Consider the following 26,058-nt stretch of genomic DNA (forward strand, 5'->3'; position numbering starts at 1 on the left):
CTCTATCTATCTATCTATCTATCTATCTATCTATACATATATATACACATACGTACATATAATTTTTTCCCTCCAACTACCCTAATACTGATAAAGGTCTCATGAGTTATAAATATCATCTTTCCATGCAGGAATGTAAACAGTTCAACCTTAGTAAGTCTCTTATGATTTCTCTTTCCTGTTTACCTCTTCATGTTCCACTTGAGTCTTGTATTTGAAAGTAAAATTTTCTATTCAGCTCTGGTCTTTTCATCAAGAATGCTTGAAAGTCCTCTATTTCACTGAATGACCATTTTTTCCCCTGAAGGATTATACTCAGTTTTGCTGGGCAGGTCATTCTTGGCTATAATCCTATGTCCTTTGCTCTCCAGAATATTATATTCCATGCCCTGCAGTCCCTTAATGCAGAAGCTACTAAATCTTGTGTTATCCTGATTGTGTTTCCACAATACTTGAATTGTTTCTTTCTGGCTGCTTGTAATATTTTCTCCTTGACCCAGGAACTCTGGAATTTGGCTACAATATTCCTAGGAGTTTTCCTTTGGGGATCTCTTTCAGGAGGACATCGATGGATTCTTTCAATTTCTACTTTGCCCTCTGGTTCTAAAATATCAGGGCAGTTTTCCTTGATAATTTCTTGAAAGATGATGTCCAGGCTCTTTTTTTTGATCATGGCTTTCAGATAGTCCAATAATTTTTAAATTCTCTCTCCTGGATCTATTTTCCAGGTCAGTTGTTTTTCCAGTGAGATATTTCACATTGTTTTCTAATTATTCATTATTTTGGATTTGTTTTACAGTGTCTTGATTTCTCATAAAGTCACTACCTTCCAATTGCTCTATTCTAATTTTTGAGGAAGTATTTTCTTCAGTAATCTTTTGGACTTCCTTTTCTATTTGGCCAATTTTGCTTTTTAGGGCATTCTTCTCCTCATTGGCTTTTTGGACCTCTTTTGCCATTTGGGTTAGGCTATTTTTTAAGGTGTTATTTTCTTCAGTATTTTTTTGGGTCTCCTTTAGCAAGCTATTGACTTGTTTTTCATGATTTTCTTGCATCACTCTCATTTCTCTTCCCAGTTCTTCCTCTGCTTCTCTAACTTGCTTCTCAAAATCCTTTTTGGGCTCTTCCAAGGCCTAGGACTGATTCATATTTTTCTTGGAGGCTTTGGATGTAGGAGCTTTGACTTTGTTGTCTTCTGGTTATATGTTTTGATCTTCTTTGTCACCAAAGTAAGATAATAAAGTCTGACTCTTTTTGTGCTGCTTATTCATGATCCCAGCCAATTACTTGAGTTTTAAACTCTTTGTTAAGTTAAGAGTCTGCTTCCAATGTGGAGAATGTACTGTCCCAAGCTTTAGGGGTTTGTACAGCTGTTTTCAGAGCTACTTCTAGGGACCTGTAAATTTTCAGTTCTTCCAAGGTGGTGTGATAAGGGGTGAGGTGTTTCTTCTCCACCACCACAACAAGCTCCACCACGCCAGCACTCCTCTTCACCCCAGGACCGCCCCTCAGAACTGTGACCCAGATTGAAGCATGGGCAAAGCAAGAGATTCTTGCCTCAGCACTGGCAAAGAGATCCCTGCAATCCCCCTCTGAGCAGCCACTTGATTCCCCCCTCAGTCTGTGGGCCAGAAGCTCAGGACACAGTTGCTGCCTCGCAGGCATGCTCTGGACTTGCAGCTGAGACCTAGCTTCTTCTCTCACCACAGAAATAGACTTTTTTCACTGACCTTCTAAGTTGTCTTTGGCGTTTGTGGTTTGAGAAGTCTGGAAACCACCACAACTGCCCATGATTCAGCCCTCTGAGACCTGCTCCAGGTTTGCTGCGGCCTGTGTGCCCACGCCGAACTGTGTTCCTCTCCCAGCCCAACTGCGCTTCTCTCCCTGCCCAGCGCCATATACCTTTCTGATCAACCATCCATGTTGTCTTGGGCTGGAAATTTGTTTCACTCTGTCTTTTTGTGGGTTCTGCTGCTTTAGAATTTGCTTAGAGCCATTTTTTTACAGGTATTTGGAGGGGTTTGGGGGAGAGCTCAAGTCACTGCTTTCACTCTGCCATCTTGGCTCCGCCCCTCTGGTTCTCATCTTAAGCTCATGAATTGAGAGGATTGTCTACAAACCAGAGTCCTAAAGAGACTGATCTCTAATATTTGGGATATATTGAGAATTTTCTGAGACATTGGACAGTGAAACCAGGATCAGCCATTGGCTTAAAAAAAGAGTGGAAGCAAGCCCTATCTGAAAGCAGATAGTGAATAATAGCATTCAGGAAAATGACAATAACATAACCAGGATGTGAGAATACTCAGCATCCTAAAATAGAACCAATCCCTCCACACATTTCTGAAGCCTGAAATCATTTGTTGTATATTGTCAGTTTGCGTGTTGATACCTCTGTCAGTTTTAAGAATTGTTTTCCATCAGAGCTATTTTGCTGACGTGGAGCAATGCAAAGAGGGCTGATGGCTCGGAAAAAAAAAAAGAAAAGAAACTTTCTATATCTTGCTTAATTAAGAAAAAGGAAAGAAGAGCAGACAGTCTTCTTTTTCTTTGAATCCCTTTATGACCCCTAGAGCTGGCCATGTTAAACTCTTGTAGATCATTCTCTCCTAACATTGCTACCAATCTGGTGCAAGCCCTCATCTCCTCATGCTTGGATTGCTGTGATAGCCTGTTGATGGGTCTGCCTACCTCAGGTCTCTCACTGTTCTGATTCATCCTCCACTCTGGTGTCAAATTGATCTTTGTAAAGTACAAGTCTCATAATCCACATCACCCCATTCAAGAAACCCCACTGGCTCCCTATCATCTCTAGGCTCAAATTTAAAACTTTGTTTGACATTCAAAACCCTTCATAAGCTTCCCCCTTCCTGCCTTTCCAGGCTCACCTCACCCTCACATACTCTGTGATCCAATGACACTGGCCTCCATGATGTTCAGCAAGACCCTCCGTCTCTCCATCTGGGCCTTTTTTACAGCTGTCCTCCGTGCCTGGAATTCCCTCTTCTTCACCACTGCCTCCTGGCTTCCCTGGCTTCCTTCAAGTGCCAGCTAAAATCCCACCTTCTATAGGAAGGCTTCCCCATCCCCTTTAATCCTAGTGCCTTCCCTCTGAGATTCCCTCCAATTCATACTTTACATATCGTTTGTATGTAGTTGTTTGCATGTTGTCTCTTCCATTAAACCGTTAGCTCATAGTACTTGGCATATTGTAGACACTTAATAAATGCTCAGTGATTGATCATATTTTCCATCAGTACCAGTGGCTCTTTGTCTAGACACACATACACAATGGTTTCCATCTACCTCTCTTCCCAAAGTGTTCTCCTACTGCACAAACTCTGGAATTCTAGATTTGATCTCAAAAGACTAGAGTTCAAATCCTAACAGTGCTACTTACTACCTATGGGATAATGCACAATTTGTCACTTAACCTCCATGGCACTAATTCTTATCTCTAAAATAAAAGAGTTGGACAGGACAATCTGTAATATTCTTTTTTTTAAATCACTATCTGTTGTACACTTTAATTGCAAACTTGAGAAATTGCAAACTTTAATTGCAAACTGAGAAAGACTAAAACAAACAAATGTAAATTCAACGTGAGTTGTTTCACAACAAAGCAAGACAGAGCTGTTCTCCCTATATATATTCAGCATATCCCAAAAGTCTGAGTACAGTGGTAAGCTTATGACTTTAAAAAAGAAAAGCTTAAGCTTACGACTGCACTCAGACTTTTGGGACACCCTTTGTAGATGTATATATGTATGTGTATGTACATATGTGTATATGTGTGTATACATATATAAGTTCTATTTCAGGAAAATGTCAAAGTAGGAATAAATACTGTCTCCTGACATGATATGAATTAAGAAGTATATTCATTAGTCACCTTATTTCGAGGCTGGAGAGGGTATCATTTACCTTATTTTGAGAGTGGTAGTAGCATATAGTTAGAAATGTGGCTATACACTTTGGAGCCCTAAGGAAAAATTTCAGAACCTTAAAATTCTAATCCCTACCCTCTGTAGCAGTGCTAGTAGTCAAGGCTACTCAAGGCTACTTGTCCACGGGGGCAGAGAGAAGAAAGAAGCAGTTAGCCAGTGGTTCTCTTCTTCAGATGGCCTTGTTAAGCATGTTGCCTAATACCAATTTTATTTTTCCATGAAGAACAGTCTTGCAATTCACCTGTAATAATTTTGAATAACTGACTTTTATCAAATACAATTTTAAAGACTTTAGCTGAAATGGTTTCTGAATGTCCTTTCTAGCTTTAAATTTATTATCCTGTATTCATTTGTAGTTACTTCCTCTGGTGCTGCTCCTAATACTTAACTAAGCCAAATTGCTGGAACAGCTCTTTTGTTGCCCCCTTTCCCTGCCATTATTTTGATGTAGTGCAAAGAAAAGACAGTTGCCCCTGTCTGTTGATGATATGAATGAGCAAAAAAAATAATTGAGACAATTACTAGCTTCAACAAAGTTGCAGGCTACAAAATAAATCCACAAAAATCAACAGCTATATAAAATAACATTTTTACATAAAATAACAAAATACAGGAAGCAATAATTTTAAGAGAATTTTCATTCAAAATAGCTATAAGATGCATAAAATACTTGAGTGTTATCAAAGCACATTTAATATCTGAACAGATTCAATTACAAAAAAAAATTTTTAAGAAATAACTTCAATAGCTAGAGGAATATTCAGTGGTCATGGCTAGGCCATGCTAACATAATAGAAATGACAGTACTACTGAAGTTAATTTACTGATTTAGAACTATACTAATAAAACTAGCAAGGGATACTTTACAGAACTAGAAAAAATAATAACAAAATTCATTTGAAGGAACAAAAGATTTAGAATATCAAGATAAAATAATGAAAAAGGTAGGAATAAGAGTGAATAACACTTCAAATCTTAACCTGTATTATAATAAAGCAATCATCAAAAACATTTGGTAATGGTTAGAAAACAGAAAAGTAGATAATGGAACAGAAAAGACAAAGAAGAAAAAGAAATAATTGAACTCAACCTAGTGTTAAGCCCTGAAACCTAAATTACCTAGGAAAGAACCCATAAGACAAGAATTTCTGGGAAAACTAGAAAGCAACCTGGCAGAAATTAGATTCAGAACATCTTATGCCATATTCCACAATAAATTCAAATTGGATATGTGACTTGAATATTAAAGCTCATGCCATAAAAAAAAATTAGAAGAGAAGCATATTAAATGCCTTTCACAGCTTTGAGAGGGAATGAATTCTTAACCAAACAAGGGATAGAAGCGGTTAGGGAAGATAAAATACATAATTCTTATTGCATGAAATTGAAAAGCCTTTGCAGAAATAAGTTGTAGGATAAGAAGGGAAACAGTGAATTGGGGGAAAATCCTTGTATCAGATATCTCTGATAAGGATGTGCTATCCAAGATATACAGGCAACTAAAAACAATAAAGACCAAAAGCCACTTACCAATTAGATAAGCGATCAGAGGTTATGAACAAACAATTCTGAAAACAAAAATTGGAAACTATTAACAACCAAATGAAATAATGCACCAATTTGCTAAGAAGGGAATACAAAGAAAAGCAACCCTGAGATTTGACCTCATCTTCAGCACAGTGATGTTTGAAAGGTGTTTGAAAGGTTTGAAAGGATAGACAGGCACACTAGTGCATTGTTGGTGGAGCTGTAAATTTGTACAACCATTCTGGAAAGCAATTTAAGATTATATAAAGAAAGTGACTAAAATGCCTATTTTTTTTTGATCCAGAGAGTCCACTGCTAGGCATATACTCCAAGTAGGTCAAAGTTTAAATAAAATTCCCATATACACCAAAATATTAATAACAACAACTTTTTGTGGTAGAGGAGAACTGGGAACAAAGTTGGTACCCATGTGTTGGGGAATGGCTAAACAAATTGTAATACGTGAATGTAATAGAATATATGGTGTCCCAGAAGTTTCAGCTTTAAACTGCAGTAAAGCTTTTGAGACACTGTACCATAAGAAATGATGAACATTATAACATCATGAAAGGATAGAAAGACCTACATGAATTGATACAAAATGAAGTTAACAGAGCCAGGAAAACAATACACAGTGATTACAATAATGTAAAGGGAAAGAACAACCACAAAGCTTTTGGAACTGAGTGTTGCTTAACATTTGGGGGCAAGCCCCAAAGAAGAGATGAGAAGATTTGGAGGCCAGAACTAGGTAGTCCCTGGGTATGGTATAAGTCTTTCTATTCTTCTCTATTGCATATAACATCAGAATTTTTCAATATATTGATGTTATTCTGAGTTGTTTTTCTCTTATTTCTTTAAAAATTATTATAAGGGATGGCTCTCTGGGAGTGGAGAGAGGAAGGGTTATAGGTGGAAATGTAGACAGTGAAGGAACATGAGATACAAAAAAATTTTTTTAAAGACAAAACACTACAGAAATTGTCCCATACCTATGATATGGCAAAGAAACCTATCAATTCCTTTCATTTATTTTCTGGAGCAAGGCTGCCCTGATCAGTGCATAGTCCATATGGAAAGAAGATCTAGTTTTAATGAGCATTGGAGAGTAAACTTCTAATTTCATTTTGTTTGATCATAAGTTTGGACTTAGTATCCTTGAGTGCTGAAGGACCCAATCCTTAAGTGATGAAGGATTTGGGGGTAAAGGATGGTCTGCACTTTGAAGAGTGCACCCTCTTCAGAGTATTCAAAAGCACCATGGAAAAGGCCGCCCTTCCCAAGAATGCTGCCTGGGTCCTAATCTCAAAATTTTAAACCCAAGGTTCCAGCTATTTCTCTGTTGTTCCAAAAGAAATGTAGAGCTGAGCTCTTGAGAAAAGATACTCCCTTCTGCCCCTAGTGTTTAGTATGTCCTGGCTGTGCTATTCTTAGCCTGATTTCATTCACTAGGGCAATGATCTGGTCTGTCTGGATCATGGTCTGTCTGGAGTACTTCTCTCCTCAACAGGGTAGGTTCACTCTGCCCCTCTAGGCACATCTGTTATGTCATGTGAGTTCCTTAATTTAACTTGGATTAATTAACAAGTCTTTCATTTTTTTTATTAAAAAAAACTGACCAGAAACACCATTACCTTCCCAAAATGTTATCATTTTGTCTATTATATATCAAGATAATGTTTCTAACTTACCAAGAAGAGAACTCCAGGTCTATTGTGTTTCTCTAGCCATGAGGAATAGGCAGGAGATCAAAGCCGAAGGACACATTTGCGAGATGAGTGTTAAGGTTTTGCCCTGTGCAAAATTAACTTGCCCCATGAGAACAGAACCTAGGACTTTGGCCTCATTAGCAATAAGCTGGATTTAAATGAGTCTGTGCCTACCTAGGCACTGCTTAAATCTTCACTGATTCATAGAATATTCCCAGCATACATTTGTTTGATCCCTGGTCTCTAGGCAGGACAACAATGGCCCATTACAGACATCATGGTTTGTTACCCTATCCTTGAGGATCTCTAAGGAAGGAGATTTTCCTTAACCATCCTGATCACCCTTAACTGATTTCAGCTTCTCACATCCCATCAGATTTTTATATAGCATTACCTATACGGTTTCAGATAGTTCTTTGGCTTCTCAGAGTACTTATTCAGAGAATTTTAGAGGGTCAGAACTGGAAGGTATCCCCCCACCTCATCCAACTACTGCATTAAACAAATAAAGAAACTAAGGCCAGAAAAAAAATGATTTTTCAAGATCACATACCTAGTCAGTATATGTTAGTATGTATGACACAGGACCAGAACCCAGCTTTCCTGACTGCCAGTCCAGAGTTGTCGAAGCCTCCTTTCCATGATCTTACCTTGGAGGCAACAGATCATTTGCCTTTTCCCTCGGAGCCCTTTCTGGAACTAGCAGCTCTGTTTCTCACAGCAAATCTGAATTAAGAATAGGTTTCCAGTGTGTGTTGTTGTTTAGTTGTTTCATACTCTTCATGACCCCATTTGGGATTTTCTTGGCAAACATACTAGAGCAGTTTGCCATTTCCTTCCCCAGCTCATTTTACAGATGAGGAAACTGAGGCAAACAGGGTTCAGTGACTTGCCCAGGGTCACACAGCTAGGAAGTAGGAACTCTGGAAGAGGAGTCTTTCTGACTCCAGGCTTGGAACTCTATTCACTGCACCACCTAGCTGCAGTGTGTACTTTCCTATATAATACAATGCAAAAATCACAACTGATATGTGTGTGCATATATGCATAAGCATACATATATATACACACATATACATATGTATACATGCATATACAAATATACATATATACACATATGTATACCTGAAATACAGTCCTCTCTGAGATGGAAACAAATGGCATTTCATCTATGACACAGCCTGTGTTCAAAATAGGAAATGACATGTACTTGAATAAAACACTTTGACAGACCCCAGGGAACATTTTTCTAGGCTGGATCTTGGGAGAGTGTGGAACAACTGAGCCTTTGAAAATGTCAGGGGGCCTGACGCTTGAAAACCACACATGCTTTTTGCCTGGGAGAACAGCACAGTACCATGGGGTCCAGCAAATCCAGCCCCCTTCTGGAGAAACTCAATCAGGTCAGTTTGGCTTCTGGGCTTCTCCTAAGTTGCTTGGCTTTGTTTTTCACATTTCTGATTGGCCAACCCATCCTTTGCTATCTTCTGGCCTCTTCTGTTTTATTCCCCAGAGGGACTAAAGATAAAATTTCAGAAATCCAGACCTATACTTAGCCATCATTCAACCCCAAAGAATAAAAAGGCAGGAATAGTGGCCTCTGGCTGGACCAGCACATCTGGACTTTGTCATTGCTCAGACCTTTTGGGAGCTGATCTGCTGGCAGCTCCCACTGGCCATTAGCTAGGGCCTATTTGGGAGTGGGTTTGTTGGGAACTTAACTTTCCAAAGGAATTTGGAAAGAGTAGTGCTTTCACTCTGTCTCACCACATAGAGAAAACTTAGGCCTAGGGAGTCAGGAGACCTATTCAGGCTCCAGCTATCCCACTGACTAGCTGAGTGGCCTTGGGCAAGATAGCATCCAGGCAAGAAGTATTCCTCAGGGATGGGTGGTGCAGTGAATAGAGTGCTGGGCCTAGAGTCTTGAAGAATCATTTTCCTTAATTCAAATCTCACCTCAGACCCTAGCTGTGTGACCCTGAGCAAGTCACTTAACCCTGTTTGCCTCAGTTTCTTAATATGTAAAATCAGCTAGAGAAGGAAATAGCAAACCACTCTAGTATCTCTACTAAGAAACCCCAAATGGGGTCCAAAGAGTCTTACGTGACTGAAAAGACAACTAAACAACTAGGTTCAGTATAGGAAGAGGAGAGGCTGTAACCTTATCTGTAACTTGGCCTATCTTCAACACACTTAAGGGGAAGCCCAAGGATCAGGTGCTATCAGTTATAACACCTTCGGGATAAGGAAAGAATAATCTATTAGAGTTGCTTGACTGGCTAGGCAGACCACTTCTTTGGGTTTGGACAACAAAGCACCTGGAGCTGGGCTGAAATATTCCCATGCCTAAGGCAAAAAAAAAAAGTGTTTCTAGAGCTCACCCTTGGCTGCTATCCTTTTACTCCTAGCCATCGGTACTCAAACTGTCCTAGAAAGAAAGCCAAACATGTTTTTGTTTTGTTTTTAAACATGGCTATGTGTCATACCATCCCTGGAAATGCTACCTTGTGATCTGATATCATGGAAATGTGCCTAGCCTATCTCCAGAGATTCAGGACACCCCCCCCCCTTTTTTTTTCCACTCTTAAAAATTCTTGTCGCTTTTTTTATTTTTGTATTAATACATTAGCATAAATAAACAAATAAATAAAATGATTGCATTTATTTCGAACATAGTCTATTCATGACCAGTGGAGCAAATGTAAAAAGGTTATATATATATATTTTTTTTTATTTTAATATATATTTTTATTTATATACATATATATTTACCAAGAAGTTTTTGTCTCATTTCATGAAGCTAACAAAGTCAATAGCATTTATCATGTGAGCATTTCTTTTTTTTCCCACTTAATAGTATTTTATTTTTTCCAAGTATATGTAAATATAGCTTTCAACATTCATTTTTGTAAGATTTTGAGTTCCAAATTTTTCTCCCTCCCTCCTCTCCCCCCTCCCCAAGACTGCAAGTGATCTGATATAGGTTATAAATGTATAATCATGTTAAACATGTTCAGGACATCCTTCTTATTGTCTGTCTGTGTATCTCCTATGCCATCTTGTCTTTTATTCATTGAAAAGAGCCAAGTTGAACACATGGGCTTTCTTACAACTTTTTTATTAAGCTTTATAAAGTTCAGCAAAACTAACCAACACATTCATAGTGTTTATGGCAAATGCAGCATTTTATATCCATAGTCTCTAACTCTTCCAAAAAAAGGAGGGAGGTACATTTTTTCATCTCTCTTCCATCATTATTATTATCCTTACCAGCTTCACACTAGGAGCTAGGGACCTTCTCCTTCCGTGCCCTAATCTGCCAGTGGGTGGCAAGAAAACAAACTAGCAACACCTTCTGCCATCGAAGGAAGCCACCATTGTTGCCCCATTGCTCAGTTCCCACCAAGTGCAGGATGCCCACTGTCAGCCAGATGCTTCCTCCCTCTGCTGAAGATATCTCAGAGTCCCACTCCATTCTAATACTTGAACCCTCTTTTTCTCCTGATAGAGGACCATTTGCCCTACCATTACTTCCTAAGATTCTCTGCACCTTGTAACTTACCTTGCTACTGTCAGCTGGCCTACGGTACCCAGTACTGTCCACCCTTTACAACTGTCATGAACTGACCATAAACATGAACCCTCCTTTAGGTGCAATAGCCACCATTTAGAATATAAACTTGTAAAGAAAAATGCTATCCACCTCTAGAGAGAGAACTGATGAATTGAGTGTAGACTGAAGAATATTTTTTCCACTTAATTTTTATTTCTTTTTTTTTTGGTGACGTGGTTCATACAGAAATGTTTTGCATGTATATGTATAATTGATACATCATATTGCTTGCCTTCGCAATGGGTGGAGTACAAATCACTGTACCTTTCTAAGCTTCAAGTTTCTTTCTGTCTAAAATAAGAGAGTTGGAATATAAATTTGTTGTTGTTCAGTTGTGTCCTACTTTTTGTCATGACACCATTTGGAGTTTTCTTGGCAGAGACACTGGAGTGGTTTGCCATTTCTTCTCTGGCTCATTTTACAGATGAGGAAACTGAGGCAAACAGGGTTAAGTGACTTGCCCAGGGTCACACAGCTAGTAAGGCTTGAAAGAAAGGAGAGAAATGGAAATTCAAAATTTTTAAAAATAAGTTTTTAAACTAACATAATTATTTTAAAAATAAATAAAAACAAAAATAAAAACAAAAAAGAATATAAGTTGCAGATAATGTTTTGATTGTCTATTTTTGTTCCCAATGCTCAGTACAGTGCTTGACACATAGAGCTTAATAAATGATTTTCCATTTTACAACATTCCATTTCATTTTATTTTTCTCTCTTTACATTGTTGAGGTCATTGTATGTATTATTTTCCTGGTTCTGTTTCACTCTATCAGTTCACGTATGTTTTTCCATGATTATATGAATTCCTCATATTCCTCTTTTCTTTGGTAAAGTATTATTTCATTACATTCATATCCCATAATTTATTTAGTCATCCCCCAATTGATGACCATACACTTTGTTACCATTAAAAGTGGTGCTATGACCATGTTGGTGTATATGGGATATTTTTATGTCTTTGACCTCCTTGGGGTATATACCCAGAAGTGAGATTTCTGGGTTGAAGGGTACAGACAGGTGGTTCACTTCTTCTTTTTTTTTTTTTTTGCAGAGTTCCAAATTATTTTCCAGAATGATTGGACCAATTCCTAGTTCCCTACACAGTGGGTCAGCATGTCTGTCTTCTCACAACCTCTGCAACATTGACTCTTTCTACCTTTTCCAAACTTTTTTTCCATAGTAATACTGTAAAGAGCCTTGAGCCTTAAACATGCAAACCAGGAATCCCAGCAGAACAGGGAGAAGAGTTCCCTATCTGTGCTATTGACACTGTTTTTCTAATACAATAGCATTTAAACATTTCCAAGGCACCAGCAGTGAACAGGTGGAGCCCATTAGTCATTTTGTCAAATTGCAACACTATTTCCTACCTGATGCAGAAGACTCAATAGTATGTTGTAGAAAAGGAACAGGAGTTGCAGAAATGTAGGTGCATTTGCATATTGCATCATTATCATGCAAAATATATCATGATATTTAAATCATGGTCCTTAAAGACACTTTGGAATCAATAGCTGAAACACTTTTATGGCAACATAATCGTTTGTATAGAAAGTTGATCTGTGCTCAGTGGAACACGTACTGACTTGTATCTCTAGCAGTGGAGACTTACAACACTGAGCTGTCCACACACTCTTTTATGGTCAGAGGAATGCTTTTGTGAGATTGTTGAATGGGGTTGGGGCTAAGTCTATGGCTAAGGGTTAAGAGTTGATCTGTGGCCAGAGTTGAAGGTGAGTCAGTGAGTGACCAGAGTTGGAGGCTCAACCCTCTGATCCCAGTCATCCAAGGCACTGGTTTAGAGTGGCATCTACGATGGAGGTAGTCTTGCCAGAGATGATGCCATTCCCCTGAAGTGTTTTCCCTTGGGGGGTGAGGGCAAGGACTACAGATAGCAAGCAGCATGCAGGCAAGCAGCAGCAGAGGTGGGGTGGGAGAAATCTGTGATTAGTTGCCAGGGAACCAAGGCCCCAACAAACACTGAGTCATCTATTGGACTCATAGACCTGGCCCCCTTTCCTGCCACAAACAAATAGAAGCGGGTGTTCAGGGGAAACTCCCAGCACGTGATCCGTGTTTGAAAAAAGCGCTCCAAGAGATTGGCAGGGTGTGGCTCGGGCCTGGCAGACTCTGAATTTTTCAGGATATACCTTGTCAGTCATAGCATTTCCACTGTGAGCCAAACTCAGAGGATATATTGGGTCACTCCAGAATGTCCCGGGTGAAGAAAAGCAGACTTGTATATTTTCACAAATTCCTTTGGAAGTTCTGTTCCTCCTGTGTGAACCCGAGGTCACCCATTCTTCATCCTGGTAGGACAAGGTAAGAGTCTGCTGATCAGGCCAGCCCCCAATCGGACTCGCTCTGCGTCTTTTGCACACATCATTCATTCTCTCCACTTAGAATGTCCTGTCTCTTAGTTCTACCACTCCATGTAATTCTGGTTCCCTCAATGGCCACCGAAGAATTCGTCTCTCTGTAGAATGTTGCCTCAGATTGTCCATTCTCATCTCCTGCACTGACCAGCGCTATTAATTCATCCTGTGCTGTTCTGCATTTACTGAAACGTTGTGTTCTCCAAGCTTTGCCTTCATGAATATTTCATCATGCCCTCTAGGGCATAAACTCCTCCAAGCCTCGGGTCCTGTTTTCTCTTACTTTATACTCCCTTTTTGTGGATTCTGCAGGGCTATGCAGCTATCATTTGAAAAGGTCACAGAATCAGAGCTAGAGCTGGAAGGGGGCCTCAGAGGTCCTCTAGTACAACCCCCTTATTTTACTGTTGAGGAAACTGAAGCCAGGGAGGTGAAGGGATTTGCCTAAAGTCACACAGGTAGTCCATGACAGAGCTGAGATTCGAACCTGGGTCTTCTGACTCCAGAGACAGTTCTCTTCCTACTATATCCTGTTGCCTCCAGAGAAACAATGAGTCAGGGTGCTGTAATCTGGGCTGGACCAGGCCAGGAAAGTGTTGTTACAAGAATTTTTAGGGTTCTTGCTAGTTGTTGTTTAATCATTTCTCAGTCATGTCCAACTCTCCATAACCCCATTTGGGGGTTTCTTAGCAAAGATACTGGAGTGGTTTGCCATTTCTTCTCCAGCTCATTTTATAGATGAAGAACTGAGGCAAGGTTAAGTGACTTGCCCAGGGTCACACAGCTAACAAGTAGCTGAGGCCAGATTTAAACTGGGGAAGATGAGTCTCCAGGCCTGGAACTCTAGCCACTGCACAAATAAGCCAGTACAGGTTACAGAGGACAGGTATACTGCAGTTTATCTCCTCAAGAGTGATACACCTCATCAGTAGGTGATAGACATGTGTGTCTCACAATTCCACAGATGGCATATATACATACTTACATACATACATATATGTATGTGTATATATATATGTGTGTTTGTATATGCAAAAATTTATGTATGTGTATATATGTATGTGTGTATATGTGTGTGTGTACATATATAGATATGGATATATGTAGATATAAAATCTCTCCTGATCTAGAATTTGGGTAAGATCAGGAAGGTCACATATGCAGGTTTACAAATCAGTAAGATCTGATAGGGTATGTAGGCTGGTAAAGAAAAAAGATACTTAAACCATTACTAAGGCCTTTAGCATAGCCATTTATACCAGTCCAAAGAAAACTGTATCTTTTTTATCACTTAATTAACATTTGTTAAGCTCCTACTATGCACCTTATTAGACAGAATGAAGAGAAGTGGGTGAGTTTCTGGACATATTCAAAGTCTTTTGAGTTTTCTTTTTTAACTGTGGTAAAGTCATTGGGGGAAAGGAGGTTCTAAAGGATACAGTCAACACATTTATATAGCAACAGCAAATATAGAACAAAATGGAGTCAGTTATGTTCTCCTAAAAAACCACTTTCAACAGTGTATAGGCCCGAAAGATGGGATTGCAAGAGGGGAAGGAGAGGTCTGCTTGCACTGACGGGCAAGATATCTATTCTTCTTGTCCCTGTCCTATTCTTAGTTCTCCAGAGAGTGGTTTGAGGCTGAAGAGGTGCCAGAGGTCAATCCCAGTTTAGATTTTGCAGGGCAATGAGTGGCATACATTTACACACTTTTCCTGGGAGCTTTGTAGATTCTTCAGTGGCATCAGAATACAAAGCAGCATCTGCCCTGGGACTGCGCTGAAATTGCACCAACTCCCAGACCAAAAAAACTTAATTCTGATTTAAAAAGTCCTTTCAAAGCAACGTCCATTTTGCAGAGAAGTGCAATGAGAAAAGCAGAACTCATGGGCAAGAACCAGTCAATTCCTGATTTTTGGCTTTGTCATCTACTGGCAACCACTGTTTAATCACTCTCTGCTTTCTTTATTGCTCCCTGGTGTGGCCTTGGGGCAGACAAATTCCACTGTAGAAGCCTAAGCCAACTATATATCTAAGCCTACTGTATATCAAATGTGAAATCTGAGGTTCAGAAGACGGTCCTGTGATGCAATCCAAATCTAACCCTCCCCAGCAACTAGGGTATAAAGGTCAAGTACCTGGAGTGCAGGGGCTATTGTCTTTTTCGGCTTTGTTCCCACAGCCTTCACATAATAGGAGTTTATGGATGTTTGTTGAATGGAATTGATTTCATGTGCCGCATATCCCATATATTATGGGCTGATGATGGCACATTGAGTGTATATATCATGGTTGTCTAAATCTAATGGAGGCAACATGGTGTATTGGAAAGGACCCTGGGCTAAGAGGCAGAGGACCTGGATTATCATCTGAGCTCAGCTGCTAACTAGCTGTGACCTTCAGCAGATCGCTGAACCTTTCTAGGCCTCAGTTTCTTTCTCTCTAAAATAAGAAAATTGGAATATAAATTTGTTGTTGTTCAGTCATGTCCTACTCTTCAAGATCCCATTTGGGGTTTTCTTGGCAGAGATGCTGGAGTGGTTTGCCATTTCCTTCTCCAGCTCATTTTACAGATGAGGAAACTGAGGCAAACAGGGTTAAGTAACTTGCCCAGGGTCACCCAGCTAGTAAGTGTATTTGAACTCTGGTCCTCCTGACTCCAGGCCCAGTTTGCCATCTAGTCACCCTGAATATAAATTAAAGGAATTAAATAGAAGGTGAACTTTGAGTGATTAAAAGACCAATGAAGCTCCAGGAAAATAGCTGAGGAAACCTTTCTCTACCCTCGGGACAAAGAGGTGCAGGGCCTGTTAGGACAGACTATTGTATACAAGGTTGTCTGAGGCAGTCACTGTATTGGATGTTTCGGCTTGTTTTTCCTTGTCACTAAGGAGGCTTCACTCTGAGAAGGAGCAGAACTGAATTAACTGATATAAAGACCAAATGCATCAGTAAAGCAGTTTTTTAAAATTAAAATAAAAGTTGGATTAGAGCAGGTTCTCAGTCCTTTTTATGTCATGGACCCCTTCTGGCAGTTCAGTGAAGCCTATGCATAAAATAAAATAATGCATAAAATAAAATACATGGCATTACAAAGGAAATCAATGATATTGAAATACAATTATTTAAATCCAGTGCTTAGAACAGTGCCTGAGTGCCTGACACATAGTAGGTGCTTAACAAATGTTTATTTATTGATTGAAATATTAAAAAACCCCAATTCACATGTCCCCTGAACTGGGGGGGGAGGGGGGCCACCGAGGAGAGGTGGGGAGAAGGGGAGGTAAGGGAGGTTCACCTTAAATTAGGAACCCCGGGACTAATTGATCTCTGAGATCACTTTTAGCTTTAACAATCAAGTGGTAGAGATAGGATTTGAACCCAGAATCTCTGACTCCAAAGCTAGCAAAAGGAGGTTCTGGCACAAGCAGGGCAGGGAGATTATATGCATTCATGCCTTACACCTTAGGTTCTATTTATATGATGTTAAAAATCAAAACCTGTTATTTACTGCCCTGTATTACTTAATTCAACCTTTGTTGCTGTTAATGTTTTACTGTATTATGTCAAACTGTTTGGTGTGTATAGATGGCATCTGTTTTTCTGAATGACAAAGACTTAGAAAAGACTTTGATTATCTGTTCTTTCAGAGTACCTTCTGTGTTAAGATACATAGACTTACATCCTTGGCTTTAGGCTACGGCTCCTCAAATGACAGAGGGGCATAGTTATATAAGATCAGTCATTAGTATCTCATCTCAACCCTCTAGGTATGTGGGCCTAGCCAGAGACAAGAGGAAGGAAAACTGGAAAGAAGGCATGAAAAGAAAATGGAAGTTTGTCACTTTAGTGATTAACATATAGGGAGCCAAGACTTTGTTGGGAGCTGGCTGCCCCTCAATTCTTGTACTTCCAGGGTCAGAGCTGTTAATCATGCCTTTGTGATGGGAACCTGGCTGTGGGCGGAGGCCATATTATTCCTTGACACAAAAGCCCCTTTGCTGAATGCGCAGAATTGGGAAAAGAGAGAAAAAAATATGGAAACAGTGCCAGAGAGAGAGTCTGAGTAATTACAGGATATCTTTACCACTAGCCCAGCAGAAGAGAAACCAGGGCAAAATTTGGTTTGTTTATACCCTGTGGATAAGGAGCAGGGTCCTTAAGAGGGTGCAGCCAGTGTGGACTCTGCCACAGCTGAACTTAAGTGCTGGCTAGAGGCCATTGAGTAACATGCTGCTACCCCAGCCTCAGGATAAGAATTCAAATGCCCCTTGATTTGGCTCGTCCCTGAGGTTTTTTCCAACTCTGTCTCTATGGTCCTCTGAATATTTGAGTATGATTGAATTGTGGGAGGATTATCTGCAGGGGCAATCTGACCATGGGCAACCATCATCTCTTAGAGCCTCAGTTTCTTTCTTTTAATTTATTGTATTTCAATTAATAAGCCTTTATTTTCTTCCCTACCCATCTCCCCCTCCCTGAATTGGGAGGGGAAAAAATGGAATTCCTTGTAACAATACATAGTCAAGCAAAGCAAATTCTCACATTTGCCATGTCCCAACATGAAAGCCTCATTCTACATCTGGAATCCATTACCTGCCTCTCTGTCAGGAGGTGGGAAACAGGCTTCATCATCAGTCTTCTGGCCGCCGTGTTGACTGAGTTCTTAGTCCTTTCAAAGTTGCTTGTTTCAGAATGTTGTTAGCGCATTGATTGTTCTTCTGGTTCTGCTCTCCTCCCTTGTCATCAATTCACAAAGGTCTTTTCAGGTTTCATCATTTCTTATGGCTCAATAGTATTCCATTACATTCATAAACCATAATTGCTCAGGCATTCTCTAATTGATGCCCCACTTTAGTTTCCTTCTCTTTGCTACTACAAAAAAAGAACTTCTATAGATATTTTTGTACCACTGGTCCCCTTTCTTTTTCTTTGATCTCTTTGGAATCCTCGTGATGGTATTCTGAGTCAAAGGCCATGAACAATTTAGTAGCTGTGGGGTCATAGTTCCAAATTGCTTTATGGAATGGCTGGACACCTCAGTTTCCTAACATGATCATCTATTCGCATTACCTATCTCATATGTCTATTTTGGGGAAAGCACTTTGTGATCATGAAGCCCCAGGTGAGTTATTATCATTATTACTATAGGGTGAAAATTCCTGGAAATTGTAAGTTAAGAATAAATGGCCAAAATGAGCTCTCAACCCTGTTTGCTGTCACTTAACAAGGCAAGACAGCTGGGGTATTATCTTTTCTGAAACAGAGGAGAGCCTAGTCATTGCCTCTTTTTATTGGGATGCAGGGAGGTCACAAAGTACATGGCTGCTGCTGTCTCTGAGGAGAGAGATGGACATAAGGCAGGGTCATCCCCAGGAGACTAGGCAATGTCGGAATGTCTGGGACTCTCAGACTACTGTGGTGCCCTCTCCCAGGAAAGGACCCACAAGAGAAGTGTGTTCCCCTTCATTGGGGACTGTCTAGGGGACAGTTCTAGGGGACTGTCACCCTGGTCTCCCTCCTCCCTCTTTCTTCCTCCTTTCCTCACCTTTCCTCCCCAATTGGATAAAGGAGGCAGTATGGCATAATAGATGGAATGGTAGAATGAGGACTACCTATGTTTAGTGAAAAGCTCTTTGCAAACCTCAAAGTGCTATATAAATGCAAGCTATTCATATTACTATTAATTATATGTGCCCAGATATATTTTGTTTGTTCTGCCTCCCTAAGTTGAAGCTGTCAAAAAAGCTGGGCTACCCAGCAAGTGACAGAGTCAGTCCTTTGGGTTTGAAAGACACCATGCTCCAATGCCCATGTATTAGTTAGGGTCAGGTGACAGCTGAAGTAGCATCTTCAAAATCATACTAACAGCCTGACTCCCTCCATCAAGAGTAAAGGTCTGGGGGGGAAGGCCTCCTCAAGAAAAGCGCTGGCAGCTGCCCAATGAGAGGGCTGTGTCCCCAGGCATGCTGACCCATGCCCTGCATGCTAGGGTTAGAAAAATGCCATGTGACAAGCAAGCAGTGCAAGCCTGGGACTGTAGTGGTGCAGACATGGTTTGAGTTCTCAGAATTTTTCCTTCTAAGTGACTAAAAGCTTTTAAGCTCTAAATATGTGGGGATAAGAAGATCTCCACCTGGATAGGGACTTGATACTACAGAGGTCAAAGAGAATCTCTCAATCCCCACTCACTTAAGTCTCTTTTCTAAGCTCAAAGGGGAGCCTCTGGGCCTTTGCCCAGGCTGTCCCCCATTTCTGGAATGCACTTCCTCCTCCCCTCTGTCTCGTAGAAGCTCTAGCTTCTTTCAGGGCTCATCATATTTGCCTCCTTTTATGGGAAACCTTTCAGGATCCTGTAAGAGTTACAGCTCTCTTCCCCTTTCTCATAGGACCATAAATGGGGAGCTGGAAGGCCTTAGAAGGCATCGCTTCCAGCTCCCTCATTTGATAAATGAGGGCACTGAGCTACAAAGAGGTTAAATGACTTGCTTAGGGCCTAAGAAGCATCCAAGTTGGGATTTGAATCCCAGATCATCAGACTCTAGAAGCAGCCCCCTTTCCACACAGCCTGACTGCCTCTCAATACAATATAGACTCCTTTAGGGTTGGGGTGATTTTTAATTTTGTCTTTGTATCCGCAGCACCTGGTAGAGTGACTTGCACATATGAAATGCTTAGCAAATGTTTGTTGGATTAGACTGGATATGTGGCAAACATGACCTCAGGAAAAAATGGCTGAGTTCAGGTCACTCTGGGACTAAAAGGGCTCAGGCAATCAAGAGAGACCACTAGAGTCTTAATGTACTAAATACCCTTAATGCACCAAGTCAATGTGCCTATCATAAGTCTCTAATTTATTAGTAGGGAGTAACAGACATTAGGGAGAATAAGCACTGTTCTTTCAATACAGAGGGGCTATTCCTGACCCACCTTGGTCCAGGAGTAGGGATGGGCTACCCTGATCCACATATACTCTCACCAGATACCAATTTATGATACTTGGTCCAGAGTTTGGGACTGGTCTGTGTTTGGGCAGCAGAGGAAGAAGGTTCCGGAGCTCTACATTGCACATTAGCCTAACAAATGGCCTCAATCACTGCATTTCATTCTTTTCCTGGGTTAGCTAGCCCATTTTACTATTTAGGATGTCTGTTTAGGTTTATTCTCATTGGAGGAGTGAAGACTGAGGGGCAACTGAATCACTTTTTAGTTCATTGAAGGCTATAGAGAAGATGGTAAAGGACTTTTCTCCAGTGCCACTGTGGGCAGAATAGGAAAGTATAGATATCCTTACACAGCCATATAAAGGATTTAAATTAGGTATATAGAGTGGTCTCAGAGGTGAGAATTAAGTCTGATTAGAAGCATCGTGATGATCTAGAACACTTTCTACTTGTTTCCCTCCCTAGGACAATGTGATTGTAGCCATAGAACAGATCCCCACAGGTGTTTGCTGGGAGAGTAGGTATTAGGGATGGGGGTGTGGGAGTGCAGAAGAAGGAAGTAGGGAGAGAACAAGCAGGGAAGGGGAGGAAAGTTGCCCCCAATTGGGTGAGAACCGAGATGTGGAGCTGAAAAAGCTCTTAGGAACTCAATCTGTTCAATATACTAGCATTTTTAAGTGCGTACTAGATGTCAAGAACTTGATTGATCGGAGGGAACACAAATAGAATTACAAAGACAGTTCTTCCTAATAGAGGTAGACGACACATGAAAGAAAACTGAAAAGGGGGCTGGGAGTAGGCAGAACAAAAGTGTGCCTCTGGGTGTGATAGATGGAGTCCTGAATGAAGCCTGGAGAGGAATGAAACATGGCAGAGCTGGGGGTCTTCCTGAAATGGAGATTCTGGAAGGAGCCATCCAATCCGAGGCAGAGGACACAGGCCCAGAGGGCAGTTCCAGTGTGTGAGTTCTCTTGCCGGAATAAGGCTTCAGAATTGAAGAAATGGGGCATGTAGGGGTCAGGATGGTACAGCAAGTCTGGAGTACAGCCTTACAGCCTTCTGTTAAATAAGGCCAGGGCATTCTGGCATTACCGAGCCACCAAAAAACACAAATGTAAAAAAACCAAAGGACTCCAGTTTAGCCGGGATTTTTTTTTTTTTTTTTTTGGTCCTGAGAATAGTGGGAGATCGTGAAAGAAAGATGACAAGATGAGAGGGAGTAGGGACAAGGAAGAAAGGATGCCCAGGGAGCGACAAACCATCAGCAGAATCATGTCTCATGGAGGGCTAAGTAGGGATATAAAGTGAGACGCCTCACCCGTGGCATTGCAGCACAAAAACGTCAAAGTGCTTTTCCTCTTCTCTTGGAGGTCAAAGTGGAGAGGATGGGAAAGAATGAGATTTTGAGCCTCAGGTCCCAGCTGACTTTCTGGAGATTGTCCCTAATGTTGGCCTAGTTCCAGACCTGCAGAACGTAGACCCAGGCATTCAGCCCAAAGAGCCCTTTCTTGGCAGGCCCCAGCTGCCTTCCCCACACCTGTAACTCCACATCCCACAGCTGGGCTCAGGTCTGTGGCTCCACAGTAACCATCGCTGGTTTTGGCCCTGTTAAAGGTAAATTGATTTTTGTTGCTTCACTTGATACTCCAGTGCTGGCTAACCTCCCAAGCTGAAGAAGCTTTGGCTTGGCACGGAGAATTGCCCATTCCACAGGTGGGATAGAGGAAGCTCTAGAGGTCACGCTACCCATCCCCCTGCCTTCAGGCATGGCCATATAGAAACTGATTTGAGTTAGGTTGGGGTCTTAAAGGAGACTTCATCCTCCCCACCTCCCCCACTCCATTCCTGCTTCCCACCAGCCTATCAGTGTATATGCAATGATACATCAAGTGTTTTTATTTCCCAAATCACCTCCAGGCCAAGAGATGGAGATGTGATGCTGTCTGATCCAGGCTGACTTTCAGACCTGAAAGGCAAAGGGAAAGATACTGTCTTCGTTGCTAAACCACTCAGAAGTGGGATGAGAGGCATCCAGAGCAGTGTCCTGGGGTCTGGGTCTTCACACAGATATGAGCCTGTCTGAATAGTTAAGTGAGGAGGAAAGGTACAGTGACCTCCATTCTCCATCCCCACTTATTCACACACATCCAAGGACTGGTGAGGACCAGGTAGTTAATTGTCTTCCCTACACCCTCTGAGCCTTCTAATTCTCTATATCTGTTTTGTTTTGTTTTAAATTAATTTATTTATTTTTAGTTTTCAACATTCACTTGCACAAGATTTTGAGTCCCAAAGTTTCTCCCCATTTCTCCCCTCCCCCCACCCCAAGACAGCATGCATTCTGAATACCCCTTCCCCCAGTCTGACCTCCCTTCTATCACCCCCACTTCTCTTATCCCCTTCCCCTTCTGTTTTCCTGTAGGGCAGGATAGATTTCTATACCCCATTGCTTATATATCTTATTTCCCACTTGCATATGACAACAATTTTTAACATTCATTTTTAAAACTTTTGAGTTCCAAATGTTCTCCCTTCCTCTCTTCACCCTCATTGAGAAGGCAAACAATTTGATATAGGTTACTCTGTATTTGTTTTGAAAGAAACTTTACGTACTCTAGGAAAGTAGAAGTAGGTCCTGCTTTATGCAAAAACTAGTTTGGGGGTGGGGGGGCAGCTAGGTGGCGCAGTGGATAGAGCACTGAGGAGGACCGGAGTTCAAATGCGGCCTCAGACCAAACACTTAACACTTACTAGCTGTGTGACCCTGGATAAGTAACTTAACCCCAATTGTCTAAAATTAAAAAAAAAAATAGTTTCCTGAATAATTGTATATCAGTTGAGGTTGTATAAATGCCAGCCTGTTTTAAATATATTAGGACAGCTAGGCAGCATAGTGGATAGAATGATAGTTTTGGAGTCAGGAACATTTATTCAAATCCTGTCCAAGATACTAGTTTTGTGACTCTGAGCGGATCAGTTAACATGCCTGCCCCAGTTTCCTCATATGTAAAATGGGTATAATGATAGCACCTACCCCCATTGTTGTGAGAATCAAATAATATATACAAAGCACTTCACAAACTATAAAGTGCTATATAAATGCTAGCTAGCCATTTATATTAGGAGCAGTCAATACTTTAGAGCAGGAGTTTTTAATCTGGGGTCCAGGAAACTATGATTACTTTTTATTTTTTGGATAACTGTACTTTAATATGCTTGTTTCTTTTATAATCCTGTGTGTTTCATTTTGTTCATCTTAAAACATTTTTGTGAGAAGGGATTCATAGGTTTCTCTCAACTGTCAAAGGAATCCATAGTCAAGAACCTCTGGTTTAGAGGGAAACTGTGGTGAATTCTTTTTTTAAAACACGAAGTCCTTTTGTAAAATAAATCATTTTATCTCCAGTTATCTCCAAGTTTGTCTGTTTATTAGGTTTGGATTTTTGTATCTTGTGTTTCTTAAAGTAAGGCCCTCCTGAACACAAAATTGGCCCAAGTTCAAACAGTGCTTTGTCCTACAGTGTCATGCCCTTGAGAAGCAGTTAAGATGTGTAGCTGGCACATGGGCTAATAGCTAAGGGGAAAGAAGCTAATGCAGCAAACACAGCTGCCTTAAGTGTTAGGAAACCTTGCACTTAGAGATTTAGCTCTCTCTTTTTTAATCTAATAGTGTAGGATGGTGACCTAAGTGGAATCCTCTGTGGCTTATGGGGCTGGGGGGCTTATGGGTGAGCAGAGCCCAAAGTGGATGGCAGGCATTTCAGATCATGTAGGAAGCAAGGTCAGGTCCATATCAGGCTGGCAGAGGAGTCTGCTTGGAAGCAGGCAGGGTCCTGTTGGGCCCTTCACATACCAGGACAGGCCTGCTTATAAGTCTAGAGAGAAGGAGGAACTTGGGACTACAAAATGCCCAAGGGGAGACACTAGTTTAAATCTCAGAGATGTTGGGTATAATAGCCAGCATTTATAAAGCTCTTTAGGGTTTGCAAAGCACTTGACATATATTAACTTATTTGATCCTCACAATTAGATAGGTCCTTTTATTATTCCCATTTTCTAGAAGAGAAAACTGAGACACAGAGATGTTAAATGACTTGTCCAGAGTTCTACAGCTAATAAGTGTTGGAGGCATGGTTCAAACTCAGGGTTTCCTGACTACAGTTCTAACCCTCTATCCACAGCAACACTTATTTTCCTGGTCATTTGCAGATTGTCAATGATGGAAAGACAAAAGGAGGCAATTTGGTGCAGTGGGAAGAGTGACAAACTTGGAATCACAGGACCGAGTTCAGATCCTGCATCAGCTGTTTACTATTTGTGCTTTTGAACTACCCGAGAACGATAATTCTATGAGAGCATTAGGGTGATTGAAAGCCCCACAGCTTTCTCTCCATGTGCTCCTAATTCAGGGTTTTGTTGCCATACTTGATCTGGAAAACAGTCAGCTGTCTAGGACTAGGAATGCCAGTAAGTTGTGGTGTTATCCTACCTTCCGTTGCCTCTCCTTTTCAGCTACAGGTCTGCTGGTGTTGTATGAAGGTGGTTTTCTTTCTTTTTTTAAAAATAAATTTATTATTTATTTTTAACATTTGTTTTTTTTAAATTTCAGTTCTGAATTCCTTCTTCAGCTGCTCCCTCACTGAATAAGGCAAGCAATATATCAATTATACATGACCAAATGAGAAATCATGCAAAAAATATTTCCATGTTAGCTATGTTGTAAAAATAAAAAGGCAAGAAAAATAAAGAAAGTGAGAAAATTATACTTCAGTATGCACTCAGAGTTCACCAGTTCTGTCTCTGGAAGGGGCTAACATTTTTCATTGAGTGGTGAAGGTGATTTTCAAACACGACCTCAGGTGGAAGAGAAATAATCACCTGTTAAGAAAAACCAAAAGGTCTTAACAGACACAACTATTACCATCCGCTTCTGTCACTTATTAGCTGTGCCTTCATATCTAGGAACATCATAGGAAGTGGGAAAATAGCATTGGCCTTCACCAGCTCAGAAGGCACATCATCCTGAGTTCCCGTATTCACTAGAGGCGCTGGACCCAGCATGATGTCACCTTGAGTGGAAGGCCTTCCTTCCTGGAAAGGACAGGCTAGTTACTCTCAATATCATAGCAAGGCAGGATGCTAGGGACAGAGATATATTTTCAGATACTTGAGGAAGACCTTAGGGTTTCATCACAAACATTTCCCTCCAACTCTTACAGGCGTATATACCTGTGGAGCTGGGATGACGAACCAGCATCTGGTCTAGTCTTAGGCATTTCTGAATGGGACTGGAAAAGAATCTGTCACCAGGGTGTTCCTTATTCATCTACCAAACAATCCCATTTCCTCCCTTCCTTCTAACTCCACCCTAATTCACCTGGAGAGTGTCTCCTAAGAGAAAACAAACTCATTTTTACAACCTAAGCCAAACTGAATTAACAAGGTAAAAAACTTGGTCATCATATAATTAAGAAATCTATATCATGCATTCCAAAGCCAAATAGAAATGTTTTTTGATTATCTGATATTTTAAGTTATCTATGCCACCATCTTCTTATAATGATGCAGCCTATTGGGCACTTACTATGTAAAGAAATGGATGAGGTCATACTTCTGCTCAAGAATCTTCAGGGGCTCCCTATTGCCTCTTGTATAAAAGACAAACTCTAGGGGCAGCTAGGTGGCACAGTGGATAGAGCACCGGCCCTAAAGTCAGGAGGACCTGAGTTCAAATCCAGCCTCAGACCAAACACTTGTCACTTACTAGCTGTGTGACCCTGGGCAAGTCACTTAACCCCAATTGCCTAAAAAATAAAAAAATAAAAAAGACAAACTCTAGCATTCAAGGCCCTCCACAATCTAGCTCCAATTTACCTTTCCAGCCTCATTCTACACTATACCCTTCATATACTATACATTGCTAGACTATAATATGTTCTT

The 26,058-nt window shown here is 40.7% G+C and overlaps 1 protein-coding gene across 2 annotated transcripts in view; it reads left to right on the forward strand.

Moving 5' to 3' along the window:
- The window catches only part of GPSM1 (G protein signaling modulator 1), a 142,610-nt gene that overhangs the window by 19,784 nt on the left and 96,768 nt on the right, over window positions 1–26,058 (forward strand). The window contains exon 1 of one of the 2 annotated variants that reach the window (XM_027869689.1): window positions 12,998–13,121. The exons of the other annotated variant lie outside the window; for it this stretch is intronic. Within the exon in view, the coding sequence (XP_027725490.1) occupies window positions 13,012–13,121 (110 nt within the window). The 5' untranslated portion in view covers window positions 12,998–13,011. Of the gene's footprint in view, window positions 1–12,997; window positions 13,122–26,058 lie in introns of those variants that run through there. 2 annotated transcript variants of the gene reach the window in all.

The sequence above is a fragment of the Vombatus ursinus genome, unplaced genomic scaffold, assembly GCF_900497805.2.
Source record: "Vombatus ursinus unplaced genomic scaffold, bare-nosed wombat genome assembly UNPS02014793.1, whole genome shotgun sequence".
Lineage (NCBI taxonomy): Eukaryota > Metazoa > Chordata > Mammalia > Diprotodontia > Vombatidae > Vombatus > Vombatus ursinus.